Raw genomic sequence first — 20327 nt, 5'->3', positions numbered from 1 at the left:
CCAGATCAAGAATATTATTGTCATTTTGCTATCGCTGCATGCTGAGGGTTATGTAACAAAAATGCACATGTCCCTCTGCCTGGAATGCAATTAATTTCCTCCCTCCCCACTGAGAGCAGTAAGTAACAACTCAGACAGTCTGGATGCTTCAGTTTTCAGTATGGCCAGAGTTGCAACCCTGGAAATATTCCACCGGGTAACCCACTATTTGTTACACGCCAGTCTTCTGGAGGTCTTACAAGACAGGGTATATTTTGCAGTTTGGAAAAAAATACTCACTATTGTCTTGTTTATACATGACCTCTTACTGTCTGTAGGGTACTATGACTGCTTTGCCGGTTTGCTGGTTTTAGTTTAACCATAGACTTTGCTTTATGTTGGAATTTTAAGTATTATAAATAAGTGTGCTAACTAGATGAAGTAATTGCTTCCCGTTTGAAACCAGGCACTGTAATTGCTGTATACTTTAGTATGCAAAAATAAGGCATTGTACGCTATAAACTTTAAACTAGTGGAATAATCCCATCTTAATTTACAAATATCCACACACCATGCAGGTGATTAAATTCAGACTCCATAATGCTTAACCACTTCATGCAATTTGCTTATATAAAGAGAACAACTAGAACTCCTTTGCTTAGAACAGAGCAGGCAAGGAACAAAACTAATTTCCTCAATGCAATCTTTTCTACAATGTGCCTTTCGTCTCGCTACGTGCAGTTAACCCAATGGTATTTGTATATCAATTATAAGATCTTCAGGATGGGAGCTGTCTTTCTATAAAATGTTTGCACCATACTTACTATCTCTCGGTTGTTCCTGGGATAGAAATACAATGGGGCGATCAACGGTATGCAAGGGTGTCAACCGAGATGAAACATTAACTTAGAACCTAACCACGGCAATTTCCTTTAATGTGTTATTACTTGGTTCAGCTTGTTCTGGGTTTCTGGCACGGTTTACAGCTTACTTCTGTAGGGAGCACCTGCAGTGGTTTTACTATTCTTACCTGGTTAAATAGGCCAGAGCCAGCTCAGATCCCGACTGCTTTTTGGGCTCCACCTTTTTAATAGAGATTCCAGCTTCTCTCATCAGCTGTTTCTCCTTCTTCTTGCGCTCTTTTTTTAATTTTCTTTCCAGTTTCCTCCTTTCCTCTGCACTAAGTTCTTCCTCTTCTTTCGCTGCCTGAAATAATCAACATTTAAATAAAGTGTTTATATTTCTATAGGAAAGTGAACACAATATGCATAAATGCAATTGAAGGGCACAGGTAACGGTTCAAATGAGACGCTTCCAGCTTCACAATTTTACTGTTCACTCTACAACCATCACTTCTCTGCTCTGCTCGATTCACAGAACTGTAAGCACTGCACCCGCAGAAATCTCTAGAACTGCCCTCTACAGAGATTTATACTGTTCTCAAGCAGTACTGCCAATCACATCAGAGAAGGGTAATGAGAAACAAAACCAAATCTTAGAACACCTTTCGCCCACCCCTTCCCTCTTCACAGGTTTAACTTCACTCACAAATTCTCTCCCTCCTCCCCTGCAGTGGTACAGGGGGGACAGGGAATGGGGGTTCTGGTCAGTTCATCACACATTTCTGCTGCTCCTTCCTCCTCAGGAGGAGGACTACTCAGACTCTTGCCCTGCTCCAGCACAGGTCCCTCCTGCAGAAGATGGGAGACGGTCCTCCATGAACTTCTCCAACATGAATCCATCCCACGGGCTGCAGTTCTTCATGAACTGCTCCAGCATGGGTCCCCCGTGAGTTCACAAGTCCTGCCAGCAAACCTGCTCTAGCCTGGGCTCCTCCTTCCCACAGGGTCACAGCCTCCTTTGGACATTCACATACTCTGTCCTGGGGACAGCCTGCCTCACCATGGTCTTCACCAAGGGCTGCAGGAGAAATCTCTGCTCTGAAGCACCTCTTCCCCTTCCTTCTTCTCTGACCTCTTTGGACGCAATTGTTGTTGTGCAACAGATGTGTGTCCCTTTCTTAAATATGTTATCTCAGAGGTCTACTGTCATCGTTGATGGGCTTTGCCTTAGCCAGCAGTGGGTCCATCTTGGAGTTGGTTGGCATTGGCTCTGTCAGACACGGGGGAAGTCCAGCAGCTTCTTGCAGAAGCCAACCCTGTAGCCCCCACCGCTATCAAAACCTCGCCACACAAACCCATGGAAAACAGAGTGCGAATGAAATGCTTCTCCTCCTCTGCTTCCTCCTCACCCGTTTGAGGAACCCAGACCTGAAACCTGAATGCACAAGGTCAACTGCTCTATGGAAAGACTGGTTAAAACCATTCTGTACACTGACAAACCCTTAGCAGTCTATCAATTTGTGTTTCTCGAGTGCTTTCAAATGAACATCCAGACACGGTGCTAAATAACACTATTTCTGCTGGCGTTCAGGCAAAGGATGGTTGCACAAGACAATACCTGAACACAGTCTTATTTGCCAAAAAGACCTGCTGAGGACTAAACAGTTGTTCAGCGGCAATATGTGCATCATCTAAGTTTACTCTGATTCATCTTTTCAACTTTGTGTTTTCAAAGACCAAGAAAGCAGAAATCAGAATAAATGCTTTCTTTGTTTAAAATATTCTTTAGCTACTTCTATGCAAAAGCCAGCATTCACGTGAAAGCACATGTTAAAAAGCATCATAAGTTGCATTTGTATAGAAGACATTTCATAACTCATGCTGAGAATAAAATAATATTTACAGTGAAGGCAGGTATGTAATTGCTATTCAGGAAACAATGATTTCATTTGAAAAGCCACCCTGGTACTTACTAAAATAACAATCCAGCCACACAAAGCCCAGGAAAACACTGAGGGTGGTCATTTATAAAGTGTTTGTAAAAGATTACTACAGCAGCTGTCCAACAGACGACATGCTACAGTTAATCTTCTTTTAAAAATAATGTAATGAATTTGTTTACTTTTCTGTGAGCCATGAAGCTTTCAAATAAAGTGACTGTGGCACATCATTAGAGCCGGTCTGATAAAGAGGCCTCTGCTTCTTCATACTTACAGTAAACGCCTATCTCTGTACCTCCCCTTCCCCCCACATTCCTTGCATTATCAAAAAGCTTTTTATCCTTCTCTCCAACCGCTTCATTAAAAACAAAACAAGTTGCTCCCTCCCTGTAGGTCCCAACGTAAATACCGAGCCTTAACAACGTTTGTTTCCAGCGTCGCAATTGATGCACCGTGGGCAGTCTGAAACAAGAGCATTGTTCTCCCTGCAGTGCTGGCACTGTCCCGGGCGTCAAAGAGGCAGGATTTACAGCTGGAGGTACCTTCTTCTAGCACACAGCATCATCCAAGGAGAATCGGATTCATCAGGCTTCTGTCTGGGTCTCCCAGCACACGTACTGCAACAATGCTCACAACTTTACAGCTGAAACGACTCTTCTAGTTGCAACTATACTTTTACCCATCCACGTCAACTCGATTAATCTAGTAGTATGAAAGCCTCAAGTTTCATGTTGCTTCATAAAATACCTATATTTCGTGGCATATTCTCCACTGAAGCTGAAGGGCGTTTAAATGCAATTTTAAAAAATCCAACACAACCGAAAACAATCTTCCTCAAAACTTGGGACAAAACAAAATCAAACCTTACACTGGAATTTAAAACCTAGCTGTATTTATTTTAACTTGGATGATCTCTGTTTTATTAATTTACCGCTGCATCTCTCCTTTCTTTAAATCAACGGCCTCATTTTTTAATTATGCTTTCCCTGCATCATTAGTGTGACTGTTTTGCTGAAAGATGTCTCCCAAGTTTGTGAGCCATTTGGACTAAGAATTTTGCTATTATGTCATTATTTAAGTTAAAAAAAATACAGCCAACAAGACTGCATTGTTTTGAGGTCATAAATACTCCACGTTGTCTCCTTCTATATTTATAAAGTGACATCACAATTTGTAGTGCTACAATTTAGGCTTAACTACAGCATTGTGAAATCCATAGCTGAGCATGTGAGACACTTGTTTATTGATGTGATAAATTTAAACCACATGCATAGAGAAAAACACAACACTTGCTTATTTGCAAAGCCTGCTGAGAGCTACCACACCACCTTGGATCATGGGCTCATTAGATCTCAATCTAAACAAGGTCAGGCTAGGTCAGTACACTTGAATGAATGACATTCAGAGGAGATCCAGGGGGGGTTTCATGATTAAGGAGGTGGGAGTCTTCCACTTGGAAGCTTTCCAGAAGGCCTGAAAAGGCGCTAAAAAGGATATTGCCACTGGATGCCATATTTTGAATGAAAGACATACCCCCAAATCTTTAACACACTCATAAAAACCCATGTAATCTTTGCAAGGCTACAGAGACGCGAGCTCAGACATCGTCAAGTAAATTCCCAGAGTTCCTTCCACACCATGTCCATCTGCAAAGGGCTGTGACAGCCCGTATAGCGCCTTTCATCAACGCCAGTCCCTAAATAGTCTAGGACATCTCATTCTACATATCTGGAGCCTTCAGCGGTGGCAGTTTTAGGTACCAGTTCAAGTTTTCCATTATTCTTTGTATTCTGGAAGTGCAGCACAACACATTTTGTAAGTGTTCTTTAGAAATTAGTTTATCCACCATAAAAGGGGAGCCACCTCAAACCAAAGCATTCAACAGCGTAAAGCAAGCCTGCTAAGCGATTCAGAACTGAGAAAAATAACTACAACAACAAATGAAACTGGAAAAGGCAGAAAGAAGTATCCAGGGCAGGATTTCTCGAAGGTATCTGACCCTCTTTTCTGCAGCAAGAATGGCAAAACCAAGCAGGTATAGTTTTTCAGAGACTGCATCTGCATAAAAACGGATACTGCCAGGGGACAATGGGCTGTGATAGCCGGGCAACCAGTACTAAGATGGTATTAACAACACACTAATTGTACTGTGTTGCAGCAGAGCACTAAATACGTTTTTTAATCTGTTTCAAGATTATTAGTCACCCAAAGGTCCTTGATTGCCTTATACCTGAGTAGAATCTAAGACGTCTTCTATAGACTTGTGTTCCTCCTCCTCACTCATCACTGTTTCAAAGAGTCCCACATTTGCATCCCCAGTGGTCTGCTGCCAGCACAGAATAAGGTTGACAAAGAGTCAGAAACTCTGACAAGTTGCCACAATGAACCCAATACTCATTTATTTCATTTGGGACTTGTCTGTGGAGGTCTGAACTTTCCACCTGTTCAGGGATTCGGCTTTGCTGCCAAACCTATAGCAGTAACCACATTCCAAGCCACAACACCAAATTCACTCTTTATTAATACCACTGAATCCAGCTCCTCCAGAAGCCAATAGATATCCATCCTTGTCAACACAAGTCAGCCCATCGGCAAAGCAACATCAGGAAATCAGAGGAACTCGACTAACAGTGACAAACGTATAAAGAGGGCACCAAATTTTTTAACTCCAAAGATGAGGAAATGGGTGACACGGTTTGCTTCACAGTAGGAGTGTTGTATCACCTTGTTTGTTCATTAAGTTCATGTTTTTTCACAATACAGAGAAATGTCAAAAGGGGCTTTGTACCCTGACCAAGAACTGATGAAAAGCTACCCAAACACGCCCCATGCGTGATATCAGCATGCTAAACGTTCTGTTTCTTTCTTACACAATACATATGAACCCAGATAAATAAGTGGCCATCTGCCAGCTTAAAAACAAAATGCAGAATCTTTAAGCACGGTTCAAAACCAACAAAGAAGAAAGGCTGGCAAACCCTCAGATGCAAGGTTCATAAAAGAAAGATTGACAAATGATTTACTATCTGACGCTTGCCAAAGAACTCTGCTGCAACTACAGCTACAGAATTTGCATTAAATAGTTCATGGTCATATTGAATTTAAATAACTATTTTCTATCATGCAGTTCACTATGAAAAGAAGTAGCATGACCAAAGAGGGTATATGAAATTTCATTACCATGCAGAAAGCAAATTTTGAATCAAAAGTAACATTCGTAGCAGTGTATCCCCTTGCATTACGTCTGTAGCACTTACAGAAGAAGGGTGGAAGGTTTATTTAAATATTGTTCACAGAAAAAAAAAAACCTAAATCTTTTAATAGAAGCTACATGTCTAAAAATATCGACTCCTCACATCAAAAGCACTGAGAATAACATCCACTAAGTTGATTCGGAAAGGTTTCTGTAGATGCAACCAGGGCAGAAAAGCCTCAAACAAGTTCTGCAGGAAGCCAGATTTAAATAAGAACAAGCTTTTCATCTCTCTGATCCAGGAAAGGATTCTTTTAGTGGTTGTGTAAATGTCTTTTTTTTTTAAAAAAAAGCGACCTTGTGTACACAGCTATGGTATCTCACAAGCAAATTGATCAATAGCACCCTAAATTTGCTGCTCTAATTTAGAATTGATGCACCCTTATTAGCTTGAAACGAGGCTTAATTTACAACTATGGAATCTTCACATGTTTCAGGTTTATATCCAATTCTGAAAAGCACATCAAATGTCACCATTAGGAACTGCTGAATAAGAAGTAATTAAACAATTTACTAAATTAAATGAAAGCATTTACAGGCACACAGAACAATATGATTTACAGAACCTAGTCTGCTGGATTCCCCTTTATAGATTGTTCGCATCTATAAAATACATACTGTAGCAGATCAAGTTCTAAGGCATAAATTCATACCATATTTTATTTCTCTTTTTTTTCTCCACCAGTATCACAGTCCTGAATACAACAGAAATACTAAAGACACCACCATGACTGCAGGCTCGGGGAATGCAGTTTTGCTTCATTTGCAACTCCAGCACCGCCAGGAATTTTCACATACTTGTCAAAGGATTTTTGCTTACTCTCTTACCCTTAATTAAACCACGTTAACCAATCAGAAGAAGAAGGAATTAAAAAAAAAAAGGAAAAACAAAAAGAAAAAGGAAACCCCTTGGAAATCAATTGTATCCACATCCCTGTGGCTTACACGCAGCCCTTTTAACTCCTCCCTAAAAACGCACGGAGGAATTTTAATAGAAGGAGCACGAGACTGTCGCAGCACTCGGCGCTTTCATCGCCACCAAAGTCATCCCCTTTAGGGATGGCCGACAATTTCTTCCAAAGTTTAAAAAGGGTTTGGGCTGAGAGAGGAGACCGAAGCAGAGCGTAGGCTGTTTTGAAATCCTCGCTGGAGAATTAAAAAAAATAAAAAAATAAAAAAAAATAGAAAACAAGCCAACCCCAAACCACGAGCTCCGTCTCCTCCAATGAAAGAGGTACCACAGGGTGTAGGCAGGTTGCCAGGCGAGCTCGGCAGCGTGACCACACTGCATTGAGTTTCTTTAATGAAAGCCAGGAAAGAACACATTACACAGTGTTTCTTCTGAGAGCCAGCTAGCCTCCAGTGATTGAAATCAATAAAAACAGTCGGCAAGGGGCCCAGTGGGGGAAGAGAGAAATCTCCACTACAGCATTCAGTTTGCTTTCCACTTTCTCCCTCCCCCACTAAAGTTAAACTCTGAAGATCACCATGACAAGCTACTTCGCTTCCAGCCCGCGGAAGACGCTGGTGGGGATTTAAAGGAAGCGAGCGCTTTCCTTCGCCTTCTTGCCTTCGCTCTGCCCCCAGCATGAAGGAAACGAAAGGCTTGTTTGGAATTTGAATCCTGCCTGGGAAAACTTCCATCGGACAAGTGCATCGTGCTGCCTTTCAGGAAAGGGATGGATTTTACGGTCAGAGAAGGCTAAAAAGGTGAGCGGGGAAAGAAAAGCAGGAATCTGATTCACCCAGAGCCCACGTCCAGACTAGGATGTCCGTCGCAGCAGAGGGGACCTCTGGAGCTGCGGGAAGGACTGTGAGCAAGCGCCTGAGATCAGCACGATCCACATCATAAAGCGGCTGGAACATCAGGGGACACGTGATCAACACGCCGACGACCCAGGTAAGCAGAACCCGCTTTGAACAATTCTCAGCACCGTGTCCGAAAGCTTTCCGCTGCAGCCTCCTGAACTGCCCCACGTCCTCCCTCGTTAACCTCGGGTGAGTTAACACTAAGCTTGTCCTGCCTGTAAATGGTGTTGGGCCACTAATCTCCACTGAACTATAAAATCCATACAAAAGCCCTTTGTTTACCATTTTTTTGCGTTGAATTTGCCGGTTGACAAGGTAGGACTGGGCTATTGCATAACCCTGGCCCCTCCAGAAGGAGCTCGAGAGTAAGAAAACACGACTGACCCTGCACGCTGGAGCTGACTCTGATCTGAGAGAGTGCCAGTAATGAATTTCTAATACGGTCCATATTTATCTATTTTATTTATGTATTTTAATCACCATAGCAGCCACATACAGTACATACTTGCACCGAGTTCCATGTGCAGCTCTGTACCACGAATTCCAGCAATGTGCATGCAAGGAGGAGGGAGGGATGATTGTTTTGTTAAAAAGAACTTTGCAATTACTTGTTAATACAGCCAAAGGGGATTTCTGGCATGTCGACCGACGCAGGTTTACCCAGCACATGTAAATCCTGCTATTACCCTAACGCATGCAGTTTTTATACAGATACCCCTATAAAAATGGGAAAGACAGACCCCACCTTTAGATCACAACATCCTTCTTAGGTTTTTAGCCAACTTCAGGTGATTTATCTAGATTTCAGTGAGACACGAAGGGTGAAATCAAAGCCTGCCTTTTGCAAGGCAAGCAAAACCAATGAGAAAACATCTCTTTTTCCAGCACTGGTAGGAATTCACTGGGACAGATAATAAATAAGTGCCTATAGAGCAAGAGCAACCAGCTTGCCCCCTCTGTGCTGGCCATCTTTAGATGTTGACAGCAACACACACGCTCCCTGCCAGAGCGAAGTAGGGAAGGACTGGATGCCTCCGCTTTCACTTAGGACCCCCCAAGGGGATGTGTCAGCATCTCATTATCCCAAACCTGCAGGGTACAAACACAGTCTGGATGACTAATGGCAGAAAGAAGAGGCTTCCTAGCATCTGCTCCATTCCAGCACCACCAGACAGAATGCAAGGATTTACTACAGCAAGTGCATACTTATTTCTGCAGGCACAAACGTTGCTCTTTCTTTGGAAAATGCACCCTGTTAAGGGTGATTTAATTATTTTCTCATCACGTGGAAGTGGAAATAGCCCATACGCTTAAAAAGAGAACACACTAGAGAACACCCCCATGACCAAAAGTAAGGGACTATTAGTTTTGAATATGTTTAAGCATTTTTAAAGCATGAACTGTTCTGATCAAGTGAGGAAAATAACTCAGCCTATAATTAAATAGTAATAAGTTTTTGCACCAGTATTATCAGCCTATTTTTGAACTCTTCATACAGGATAGATGCAAAATTATAGCTGAAGATTACAGAACAATCATTTACAATAAAAACAGGCAAAGTTGTGATTCATAATGGAAGATGGCTCCATCTGAGGTTTTAGGCCACCCCAGACTCACCTCGCTTTCCACAGTTTTCAAAATCTGTTCCATGTTTTGCCTCCCCCCTGCACAGATCCTTTGCAGAAATGACAGCACCTTCACAGCTCAAGAATCACAGCAATCACTCCCACACCAATCGACAAGTCTGTTTTGCAGTGCTCTTGGAGCTAAATTTATCCTTATGCAGAACTCACTGAAGTCTTTACTTTAAAATTCAAACAAGAAAAGTTAAGTGAGACTTAGACAATGCTTTTGTACCCATGTTCTCAAGCTCAGGTGATCTTCCTCCTCATTATTCTCTTAGCAGAAAATATAAATATCATCTTTAAAGCAGAGTGCAGGGTATTTTTGTTCACAATGATGTATTTTTCAGAAGCTAAGTGGTACAAGTTTCTACAGCATTTACTGTTAATGGAATGTGTTCTTTTTTCTGATTGGGCATTTGAAAAAAAAAATCATGTGTTTTCTTATTCAGAAAACATTTTGACCAACTACAGATATCCTAACAGTCACATTGCAAGGCAAGGCTTGCCAAAGTTTTTCAGTCGTGCCAATGTTATTAAAGCAGACTCCCTGAACAGTGACCCAGTCCTTCCGACTCTTCCTTTAGAGGATCTGGAAGAATCCCATGTTGCTTTGCTGAGTTGGATACAACAAAATAGAACCAATGGGAACCTATTTCTCACGTTTCTACTAGCCTTGATAGTCTGATATCATCAGCAGTAATTCATACTCAATAGCGAATCACATCTTCACTACAGTCACGAGCTCCTAATAGTTCATGCCAAGTGTCCTTACAGCAATGTGTCAGCAAGAGGCTTTTTGAAAACAGTTTATAAGGTTTTGTAACAGTCAGCAAAGTAGACAAAACGCTTTTCAAGGTGGAAGGACAAACACTTTGTTTTAATCTCACCTATCTAAATCTTTATAAAGGAGAAAAATCTGTAATTCTACAAAATCAGTTGAATGGCTATTCCAAAAATGTTGAAATTCAACAACAGAAGAGCAAATATAAGGCTCTGCTAAACACCTCAATAGGCCGCCTGGGGCGAAACATAATACTTGTGTCTGCACTGGTGGAAAAAAAGTGTTGCCATCCCTTTCAAATGACCATCATCTGACACTTCTTGAATACTGTAAAGCTTCAAAGCATCTCCTTTCTTATTTACATCTTGAATACTGGAAAGCTTCAAGGCATCTCCTTTCTTATTTACATCAGTGGTTCATGTTCACAGTACTGAATTCATTCAGCCGAGTACATTTAGTTTGCTCAGTCTCAAACTGGCAGCTTTTCTGTAAGGTGCCCATTCTGACTCAAAACCAGAACATAATTAAACAAACAATTGGAGGAGGTACATTTTTTCCCATCTACGGGAAAGATTAGTGAAGCAGAAGAATAACTTGTAAATGCAAAATAATGGGTTATCAAACCCTGGGAAAGGCAGCTGCCCTTATGATTCAAACAAAAGTCCTTACATTTTACTTCAGAAGAAAATTTTTGTTAAAAAAAATCCTATCAAAGCCCATTAAAAAACCCTCTTTACCAATAAGTTGTCATTAGCTTCAGCTCCAGAGTCCAACAGAATGTGTAGCTAGAGGGACTTAACGTCCTGGTACATATCCTCCACATTCAAACTCTCTTATGTTCTTCCAGTCAATTAAAAGAAAAAAAAATAGCACCTCGACAAATTCCTATTCATTCATTTCTCATTTAACAAAATGGGTATCACTGTACTTTTCTATGCTAAGATAGTTTTTTAAAAAACAGTTAACTATTCCAGAATGTATTTCAACCATCCAACATTCACCTGCACGTGCACATGTTTGCAGGATCATGCAATTTTCAATTAGTGATGAGCAAGACCCAAAGAGGAGACACTCAGGAAAATGGAGTGGACATAACACACTTTAGTGTTCATCTCACGATTCAACAACCCTAAAATAGACACTCACAGCAACACCCACAACACAAGCAGCCCCTCAACTGTCCGGAACATTCATACCACAGCAACTGAGCATAAGGGTATCAACAGCCTCTATTCATGTCTTGCCACTTGATTAGATTTACAATAAGGAAAATGGTTGGGGAGATAAAGAAGTGGACCCTAAGTTTGGTTATGAAAAGAGAGACATCTTAACACAAAATAAGGAATGGATGTGATGGATATTAAGAGATTTTTGCATTTGACTTTATGTCCTGAGATAACCAGAGAAGGGTGACAAACTGTGACAATCCCTTCCTGTGAAATGATTATTCTTGTCAATATATGTCATTTCCATTAGACCTTTGAACACATGAATGCCAAATCTGAACCTTTTTAAAGAAACAACTACTATAAAGCCTTACTAGTATCTCATGCATAGATCAGTTTCCACTAAACAATCTGGTTTTAGAAGTTTTGCTAAAGGAAAAAGGTAAAGGAATGCTAGATTCCTCCGGGTCTGCTTGCTGCTCTTCCAGTCACAACGATCAGCTGCACGTCGTGCTGTCTCATTAAACAAAACTGGTAGGGAGATATAATTTGGATATATTGTTCATCACTTTGAAATGGTCTCCTGGAAGTCCTTAAGAACATCCCATCCATAGTTTCAGCATCTTGAAAGTCTCCAAAACTAAAGTGCAATCCACTCCCAAATTCTGTTTATTTAGCAACATGCTTTCTGTTCTTGTGAGCTCCCTGATAACTATATATCTACAATACTCACTCTTAAGCTCTCCAAATTTATCACAGTCGTGGAACACTGAAATGACATCTGGTTTTTATAGCATCAGGTGTGCCCTCATTACACTTTTGTGAGGCAGAGCAGAAAATTGAAAAACAATTATGATTTAAGACCCTAAATTAAAACCTGTTGACTGTTTAGTAAAAAAAGCGCCATAAAATCTCTTTCCATTTCAACAGACCACACTGAAGAATATCATTGTAAAAGCAGCACAAAACAAGGTGTTGGTGTTTGCTTATTTTGGAATTAATGCATCGAGCAAGTTATCCTAAAATAAAAGTGCATCAATCCACATTTCAATAATAAGTAGCCTATACATACTTATAGCATAAATGCTACAATTTATGTGGATTGAATTTCCTACCTATTTCAGTTTCAAAATAAAGCTTTACATGCAGAAGTTACATTTTACATCTTTGATGAAACAAGCATAAACACAACAGAAAATGGCAGTGGCCCACATAATTCTGAAGTTAAGACAGAATGGATAATTAGAGACATAATAATAACTGAAATACATGAAAGCAGGGCTCAACCCATTGATAGGTGGATTAAATTTATCACATACCTGTTCTGATATCATGTCATTTTGCAGGGATCAAAAGAAAGGAAAGTTTTAAGGTAGGAACAGCGAGCAACTTCGTCCTGGCACACAGGACAGAACAGCAAAAAACACTGGATATGGTCACTAGAAAGTGCAGACTGTCAAAGGTAAATGTTTGAGCTGTTAGTGAAAGAAGAGTCAACATTTCCACAGCACATATGGGATAATGGCTAGAGTGGGAATAGACCGCAAAGCTTTGGAAGTGAAATAGCTTATGCTTGCCGAAGAAAAAGGAGAGAAAAGGAAGAGAGTAATAGCAAGTGGAAGGGTCATCTCAAGATAAATTCTCATCTTCATGAATTTCGTTTTAAAAATTAAACTAGTCTGTAGTAAAGCCAAGATGTCAGAATTCATTCTGAATGGCAATAGAAAAGCTTCACATTTCTTTTTACTTGCAAACAAAACAACATACTTGAAAACAGAAAAATCAAACTAAGATAAAACTTGATATCAAATAAATATTCTACCTTAATATGAGAAATTCTAGTACTATGAATGTGAAATGGGAAAGTAGATATCATACTTCTCTGTTGAAGGTTAAAAGTCAAGATGTTTCCCAAAACACTTGAAATATAATTGCAATCTCCAAAATAAAGTTAAAAAAAATGAAGTTTGAGAAAGATTTTCTCTTTTTTTTTTCCCGGAACACCGGGATTTAAAATCATCCTGGAAGGTTGTAGGGTATAAATGGAGAGATGACCACCTGCCAGGGATGCAGGTAGCACCGTTACTGAAATGTGAAGTCAAGGAGAACAGGGAACACTGGAAAAGTCAGAGAAGCCAGGAATGTCAACACCTAGTTTTCTGTCCACATAGTGAACACAAAAGTGTGTACATCCTGCTCAGGATTCTTCCAAATTCCCTGAATGAACTCTTCATTTATTTAATGCTTTCACAAAATCTGTCATTGACCCTTAAAAACTTCTATTAATTGACCCAAAAAACTCACAGCAGGTTTGAAGCATTGACTTATCTCCCACTGTACACGACCAACCAGGCATCCAGTAACAATCAGAGCTGTAAATTTACAATAAATTCCAACTTTCAAGTTATAAACAGCAGCATGATTCATATTTTTCCTGGCTTTGAAAATGTTTACAACATACTTTTTTTTTTTTACCCCTACACCCAGCTCTTGCTACGATTAGACTTGTGATACAACTGGAAATGAAAGATAATAATCTGATTCATCAAGCGCTCCTGACAGCTTTCATGTCAGGAAGTGTGGTGCATGTTGGCAGTTTTAAGGCAAACTTTGCAACTTGCCCAAAAGTAACATAAATTTAAACCAACTGTGGAACCGCTCAGCTTAAAAATCCCTAACTTTCAGGCGTGCGTTCAGCACAACAACTTAGCACAGGACTGCATTCTCTCCTTTCATATGAACGTATTCATTTTTGCAGCTATAAAATAAAAAATACCTATAGCTTGTAAGGCCTCCAGCTGGACAACCATTCCCAAACTATTTTGGTTGGTATACATTTGTGCACATCAGCCATTCTGTACGTTTAGGTGTTCGCCCTACTTAGCCGCAATTAGCATGGCCCACCATGGCAACCCAAGCCAACAGGCTTCCTGCATCCCACTCCGCGCCCTTCCACGGAACCTCCGGCTCAGCAACTACAGCAGCAAAGCCTAAAGCCTCATTGTGCTTGGCAAAATGTACAGGAGAAAGAGAGTTCTCCAGCAAGGCGGCAACACTGCTCCGAGATCAACAACAAAAAGAACTTTCAAGAGTCAGCCACGATGCTGCTCTGTCCCCAAAGGTGATGCAGCTCCTCTCTCCTTCTAGGTTTGCCACAATAACTTTAATACATAATTTGATTAAGTACTTGATATTAAATCCACCACACCTCATGAATAGCAGGAATAGAAAATCTGAACTAAATAGATGAAACCACCTGAGCAATACTGCTGATTTTTCCGCGCACTGAACCACAGGAAGGCCATGCGAGGTGACCCCAGTGTAGAATGACGATAGACCCATGTCCTGCAGCTTCCATGCAATGTAAAGCTGAGCTTAAGTGCTGGAGGAGTCCTCAGGAGAGAAACACAGAGAGCAGAACTCCAAGTTTTGTAATACAGTTTGCATAACTCCCAGCTGGTGGTTATTTTAGGGATTCTGAGAGTTCAGAGAGGTACCAGAATGTGTTTTAACTACTGTAATTGACACAAGTTACAGCTCTGGTCTATGCTTCCTAATGTTCAGATGTATGATTCAACTCCTGTTGCAGTCAGGCCTTCCAAATTCCATGTGTTTTTAAGCATCAGCAGAACCTTCTGTTGGCCAAGGGTGAGATGTTGTGGTTAGCAGGTCTTATATGTTCATTTATCTAATGACTAATCTGAGATGCAATTTCATCATTCTTTGGAGATTCCTGCTGCTCTAAAGAACGCCACAGAGATTATTCTAATGACCACCCCAAGAAGAAGGGTGGTATTTACAAGAGAATTCAAATGTCACACAAAATAGGGAGAAATATCTAAACTCTGCATACATGATGCCCTCACTGGCAAAATATGTAGAATTTTCTTAAGTTGACACAGCAATTGCTGCTGAGAAAGAACAGCAACCTCTAACTCCAGCGAACAAAAAGAGTTGCTTTAAGTAAGCTTAACGAATGGAAAAAAAATATTAGGGTTTTTTTTGTTGTTGTTCTTCCAGCTTTATTTTTCTATATTCTTGAACCCATACACATAATGATTCAGTTCACCCTGACAAATACTCTATAACCAACTATCAATCACATCAGCTTTTTATATGTTGAGAGAAGTCAGACACTGAGCGATAAAACAAGTTCAGGCAGAGGGCATATGTTAAGCAGCTGTGACTCCGTTTAAGCTGTCTATACGCCTAAAAGCTTAATGTCATTACACAGAGCTCTGTTTTCTTCCTTTCTTGCCTTATGCTACAATATCCACATTATATATAATAGAAATTATTAACTTACTGGAAGAAATATAGTCACACGTTGACTGCAGCAGCATAAACAATGCGTATAAATTAGATGTAGTATATTTTGCTTACAGTGAAAGATTACACAACCAAATAATTTCTCTTTAGGCTCTAAAGAAGTCTTTACTTATGAATAAAATAATCTCAGGTAATAGTTTCAGGACCAATTTAAACTCGCCTAAGTTAGTACTGCTGCCAAAAGACACACTCTCCATTTTCTCCCACCTCTTCTTTGCTTTTGCACAAGCGTTTGTACAGTCTCGTAAACTCATCTGATTCAAAATTACCTCTTGACCTTACCCCCCCCAAAAGGTTAGCTTAAAACCAGATCAGTTCCTTAATTAATTCACTGTGAATATTTCTGTCAGCAAAAAGAGGAGGTGGTAGGAAGGTGGAAGCAAGTGTCTGTGCAGCTTTTGTGATCCCATTTTTTTGCAGCCTCTGGCTGAAGACACCATCCCTTAAAATAAATACAAGTGTAAATTATGTAATGCAATAAATATAAGGGTAAAATATGTAATGTTGCTATGTGTATCCTACCTTTTAAGTACATAGATGATGAACTTCAGCTTGCCAACTCTCAAATTATCACAAATCTTTCGGTATTTGCTGCATGTTAGGAGTACCGTGCGTTGCGTGGTTTGGGGCTTTCAGTTATGTCCCTCTAATTTCAAAATGACAGTAGAGATCTAGAAAAGGCAGGAAAGATAAGTTTCGCTCCTGAGGGCCTGAGGTCAGTCTACTCCCATGAAGCAGTTGGGTAGTCAGTCACCAAGAGTCTGGTTCTATTATCAAGACTGGTAACAGCATTTCCAATGCCCTCAAGTCAGAAGCTGTGGAAAAAAAAAACAGCCAAAGGAGACAGCAGGGAGTGGGAAATGTTTTAGTAAAAAGGAACAAGAAACTGAAGGGAGCCAGAAGAATTACGTTTATATGCAGAAGGGAAGAGAAGGAAGCAAGCTCGACGGATGTGCTAAACCACGTGAAACACCACAAAGGGAGAGTGCAATGGAAGAAAGGGAAACAAAGGCAAGAGTAAACATGTGAGAAAAGTAGAGGACATAAACAACTTGGACACATAAGTAATATGACTGGAATAGCGATTGTTCTTCTATGTTCAGAGAGATGGTCAGGAGTAAAAATGGCATCTCCGCAAACAAAGCATAAGACACAGCAGGTAAACAGAAATGCCTCCAAACGGAGAAAGGCTTAACCTGTTCGCTGCTTAGATATGGATGTTTCACCTTGAGTACCCAATCCGAGATGTCATCCAGAAGGCACCTAACTATTTCTCAGTTAAGCAAACCACGAAGCAAACAACGAGGTGGTATTTTCAAATGTACGATTTTCAATTTGTGATTTAACCCAAGACTACCAATAATGTATTCTTCATATTTTTATTATTCAAAAAGTGTCAGGCAAGAACCGGTCTATCAAGAATCCAAGAGAACCATTCTCCTTCTACACAAAGGATGAGCATTTGCAGTAGGACCTTAACAACATGAACCAAATACCTTCGCTAGGTATATTGGATAACTCTGAAAATATGTTTCTCTTGCAGCTGCAAGTAAATTTTTAAAAAAATCAATAGATAACCAGTATAGTAATTTATAATTTTTTGTAATATACACAACTCACATCTTCACAATACTGGAAGTATTCGTATGAAAACAAAGTCCTCTCTATTCTTCATCTTAGATGATCTATTTGTTCAATCACTTTCTCGCTTTAGATGATATTCTCTGGCTGCTAGAACTGTTATTCCTTGAGTCACAGTGTTTAACTGCTCAGCATATACACTGACTTCCTGCCCATCAAAAACTCTAAAGCATAGCTGGGAAATAAACAGCCCGGGAAATGCATACACTCCAATCAGAGCTGTTTTGTAGCCTTTTCAAGTCATAACTACAGTGAGAAGATGGTGGTCAGCTTCCTGCGTTTCAGAACGAGCAAGAAAACCTCCTTCACTTACCACTATCAGTGGCAAATCAACTTATCAAATGCAATTTTTTGCTTTTGTTGCAAAAATATATGGGTTTGCTTGCTAATTCTGGTATGGGTAATGGTAGCAGCCAATTCCTACTGCTCCAGCAGCTTACCAGACGATGACCCAGTTCAAAATAAAATTTCACTTTGATTATTTAGCTAATTAAATAAACAAATGCTACCATCTAATAATAACCCGTACCTGTAACTTTATTAAGCTATCTAATCTGATGCAGAAAATAAGTCATCTTCACATACCACACATGCAAATAGAGGACAAGATGTGCTCAAGGCAGTTGAGGAGAACAACATGCGTTGTGCCATCCTCTGTCCTACCCTTTCCCTTGGAGCTGTATCATGTCTAAAGACATCATTCAGTTCAGCAATTACTCAAAGCAAGCGGCCGTACACTTTTAAAGGTTATACTCTAGCAGCCTTTTAAAAAGGCTCATGATTATGTAAACAGAACACATAAAAATCACTAAAGTTTGTAACCGTCCAGTGGATCACACTGTGATAACCACACAACCAGCAGAACAGCACAGAACGATCGTAACCATCCACTGACGAGCAGAAATCTTACTACAAAATCTCCTATTTGGGCTGCTTTTAACTCTTAGTCAAAGGAAGCACGCAAAAATGTATTTTACATGCCTGTGTGTCTCCGAGTACACTCATGTTATCAGCTACTTAGTAGAAAAGCTTTGACTAACAATGCAGAAAAGGAGTTCACAGCTTCTGCTTGAAGGACAGGAAGAGGAATGGTATCTAACACAACTGACTTAATAAATACTACCAGGCTCTTGAGACACAGCCACTGAGATAGAAGGCAATCAGACATCTAAATAAAACATCCCTCTAGAACCGGAGACTCTCCACAATAGGGCTGTTTTTATTTTGTGTCAGGACAGAAGACTGCTCTGCCTTCTGAATACACCCACTTAGAAGTGTGTTTATCTCAAAATCTAATTGATGTTCAACCAAGTTGGTTTTTGTCAAAAATATATAGCTAATATATAACACAGCTAATCAGTGTATCTACAGCATTTGACACATTGGTGCACCTTTCTCATAAGCAAAAGGGTAAAAGAAAATCACTAAGAACTTACATAGTTTAGTTGGTTTATTCAGAACTGAAAGAAAAAAAATATTGAAAAATCAGTAAACAAGCTACCTTAGTAACTTTATTCAACTTTGCCGTAAAATTGCTCCACCTTACAACTTTGTTTTCTCATCTAAATGTTACATACAGGCACATGATACCGATTTCACCCAATGCCAAGAGAGTAAAACAACACTATAATTTTAACTATTCTTTATATTCTTAGTTTTTCAGAAAAAAAATAATCCACATTACCAGCATTAGACAGCACTACAACCTGACTGTCTTTCCCTAGTGAAACTACCAGGATTTACACATACAACTGCGCTATTTTAATGTGAATGCGGACATTGGTAAGAATTATCAAAGTTGTAACTATATCTGTCTGACTAATTTACATCAGAAGAGTCTTTTACTTTGACCAACGTCCTGGGGGTCATTGGTACAGAAGTAATGACACAGAGAAGTGTTCAGGTACAAAATGTCTAATTCTTCAAATATTAGGTTAATTTGTTTTCTAAACCTAAACAAATATTTGCATCAGTTGAACAAATTTTTGAAATGCATCTGGCTACTTCTCTATCTAGAAAGAGGACAAATTTATTTAAAAATACTTTTTCCCCTTTGGTCACCACAGAACAAAATCTAGATTGAGCTCACAAGATGTTAAAGGTTTTTTACCTGGACTCAAATTTTACCCTTCCTAACAGATTATCGCTGTTACGACACTGGTGGAAATGGGAAATGCTTCAGGAAGAGGAGTGCTTTAATAGAAAGAACAGATATGCTGTAAGAACTGATAGAGCAAAACACTCTTCAACTCCTACTTACGTAAGCAGAGCTAAGTTAGGTGCTTGCTTTACCCTTGAACTGGGTATTAAGTATGAGCTGGACTTTGTGATTATTTCTGCTCTAAAAGTAATGTCTGGAGGAATTATATGTCTTCCAGTCAAGTCCATAAGTAAAATCTACCCTTTCATTTCAAAGAAATGCTCAGCCTCTATTCTCTCCAAGCACATTCTCTCCGAGCCTCTATTCCCTCCAAGCACACTCCATCTGTGCTGATAGTTTCTTTCCCCTCATGTCAGGGTGGAGGAGTTCAGTATCTACAGAAAAACAAATTAAATTCGTTCTCCACCCAAGCCTTGAGATCAGTAAGATTTTGTTAGAGAGAACCCTGATAGCAATTGCTGTATGGAGGCGAGACAACACGCAGAGAATCGGAGCAAGCAAGGAGCATGCAGAAACCAGGATCTGGTCCCGCTCCTGGTCCACCAGTGCCTGCTGCAAGCGAGGTGGCTTTCTCCATCTGGTGTGGAAAGCCTCCTAGAGAACAGGGATTCCACATCCTCCCAGGGCAATGTACTCTGCTGCTTACCTACAGTGAAAAACATTTTCCTCCTATTCAGCTATAACACTCTCTAACACTTCGCGACCATTTCTCGCATTCTCCTGTTGTGCTCCTCAGCAAGGAGCCCGGCTCCTGCTTCTTGGTGACCTCCTTGGAGGGAGGGGATTTGTCCAAAATGGAAA

At 40.1% G+C, this 20327-nt stretch overlaps 2 protein-coding genes across 3 annotated transcripts in view; one reads left to right on the top strand and one right to left on the bottom strand.

Moving 5' to 3' along the window:
• The window catches only part of C15H7orf50 (chromosome 15 C7orf50 homolog), a 131182-nt gene that overhangs the window by 29007 nt on the left and 81848 nt on the right, over nucleotides 1-20327 (bottom strand). The window contains exon 3 of the mRNA XM_054080904.1: nucleotides 1010-1185. Coding sequence (XP_053936879.1) covers nucleotides 1010-1185 — 176 coding nt within the window. The remainder of the gene's footprint in view (nucleotides 1-1009; nucleotides 1186-20327) is intronic.
• The window catches only part of GPR146 (G protein-coupled receptor 146), a 51356-nt gene continuing 38321 nt past the window's right edge, over nucleotides 7293-20327 (top strand). The window contains exon 1 of one of the 2 annotated variants that reach the window (XM_054080977.1): nucleotides 7293-7914. The gene's annotated coding sequence lies outside the window, so the exon portion shown is untranslated. Of the gene's footprint in view, nucleotides 7915-7946; nucleotides 8013-20327 lie in introns of those variants that run through there. The other variant, XM_054080979.1, reaches the window with a different exon arrangement.

This window comes from Cuculus canorus, chromosome 15 (genome assembly GCF_017976375.1).
Source record: "Cuculus canorus isolate bCucCan1 chromosome 15, bCucCan1.pri, whole genome shotgun sequence".
In the NCBI taxonomy this organism is placed as follows: Eukaryota; Metazoa; Chordata; class Aves; order Cuculiformes; family Cuculidae; genus Cuculus; species Cuculus canorus.
Note: the sequence above shows the minus strand (reverse complement) of the source record. Positions and strands in the feature narration are given on the sequence as shown.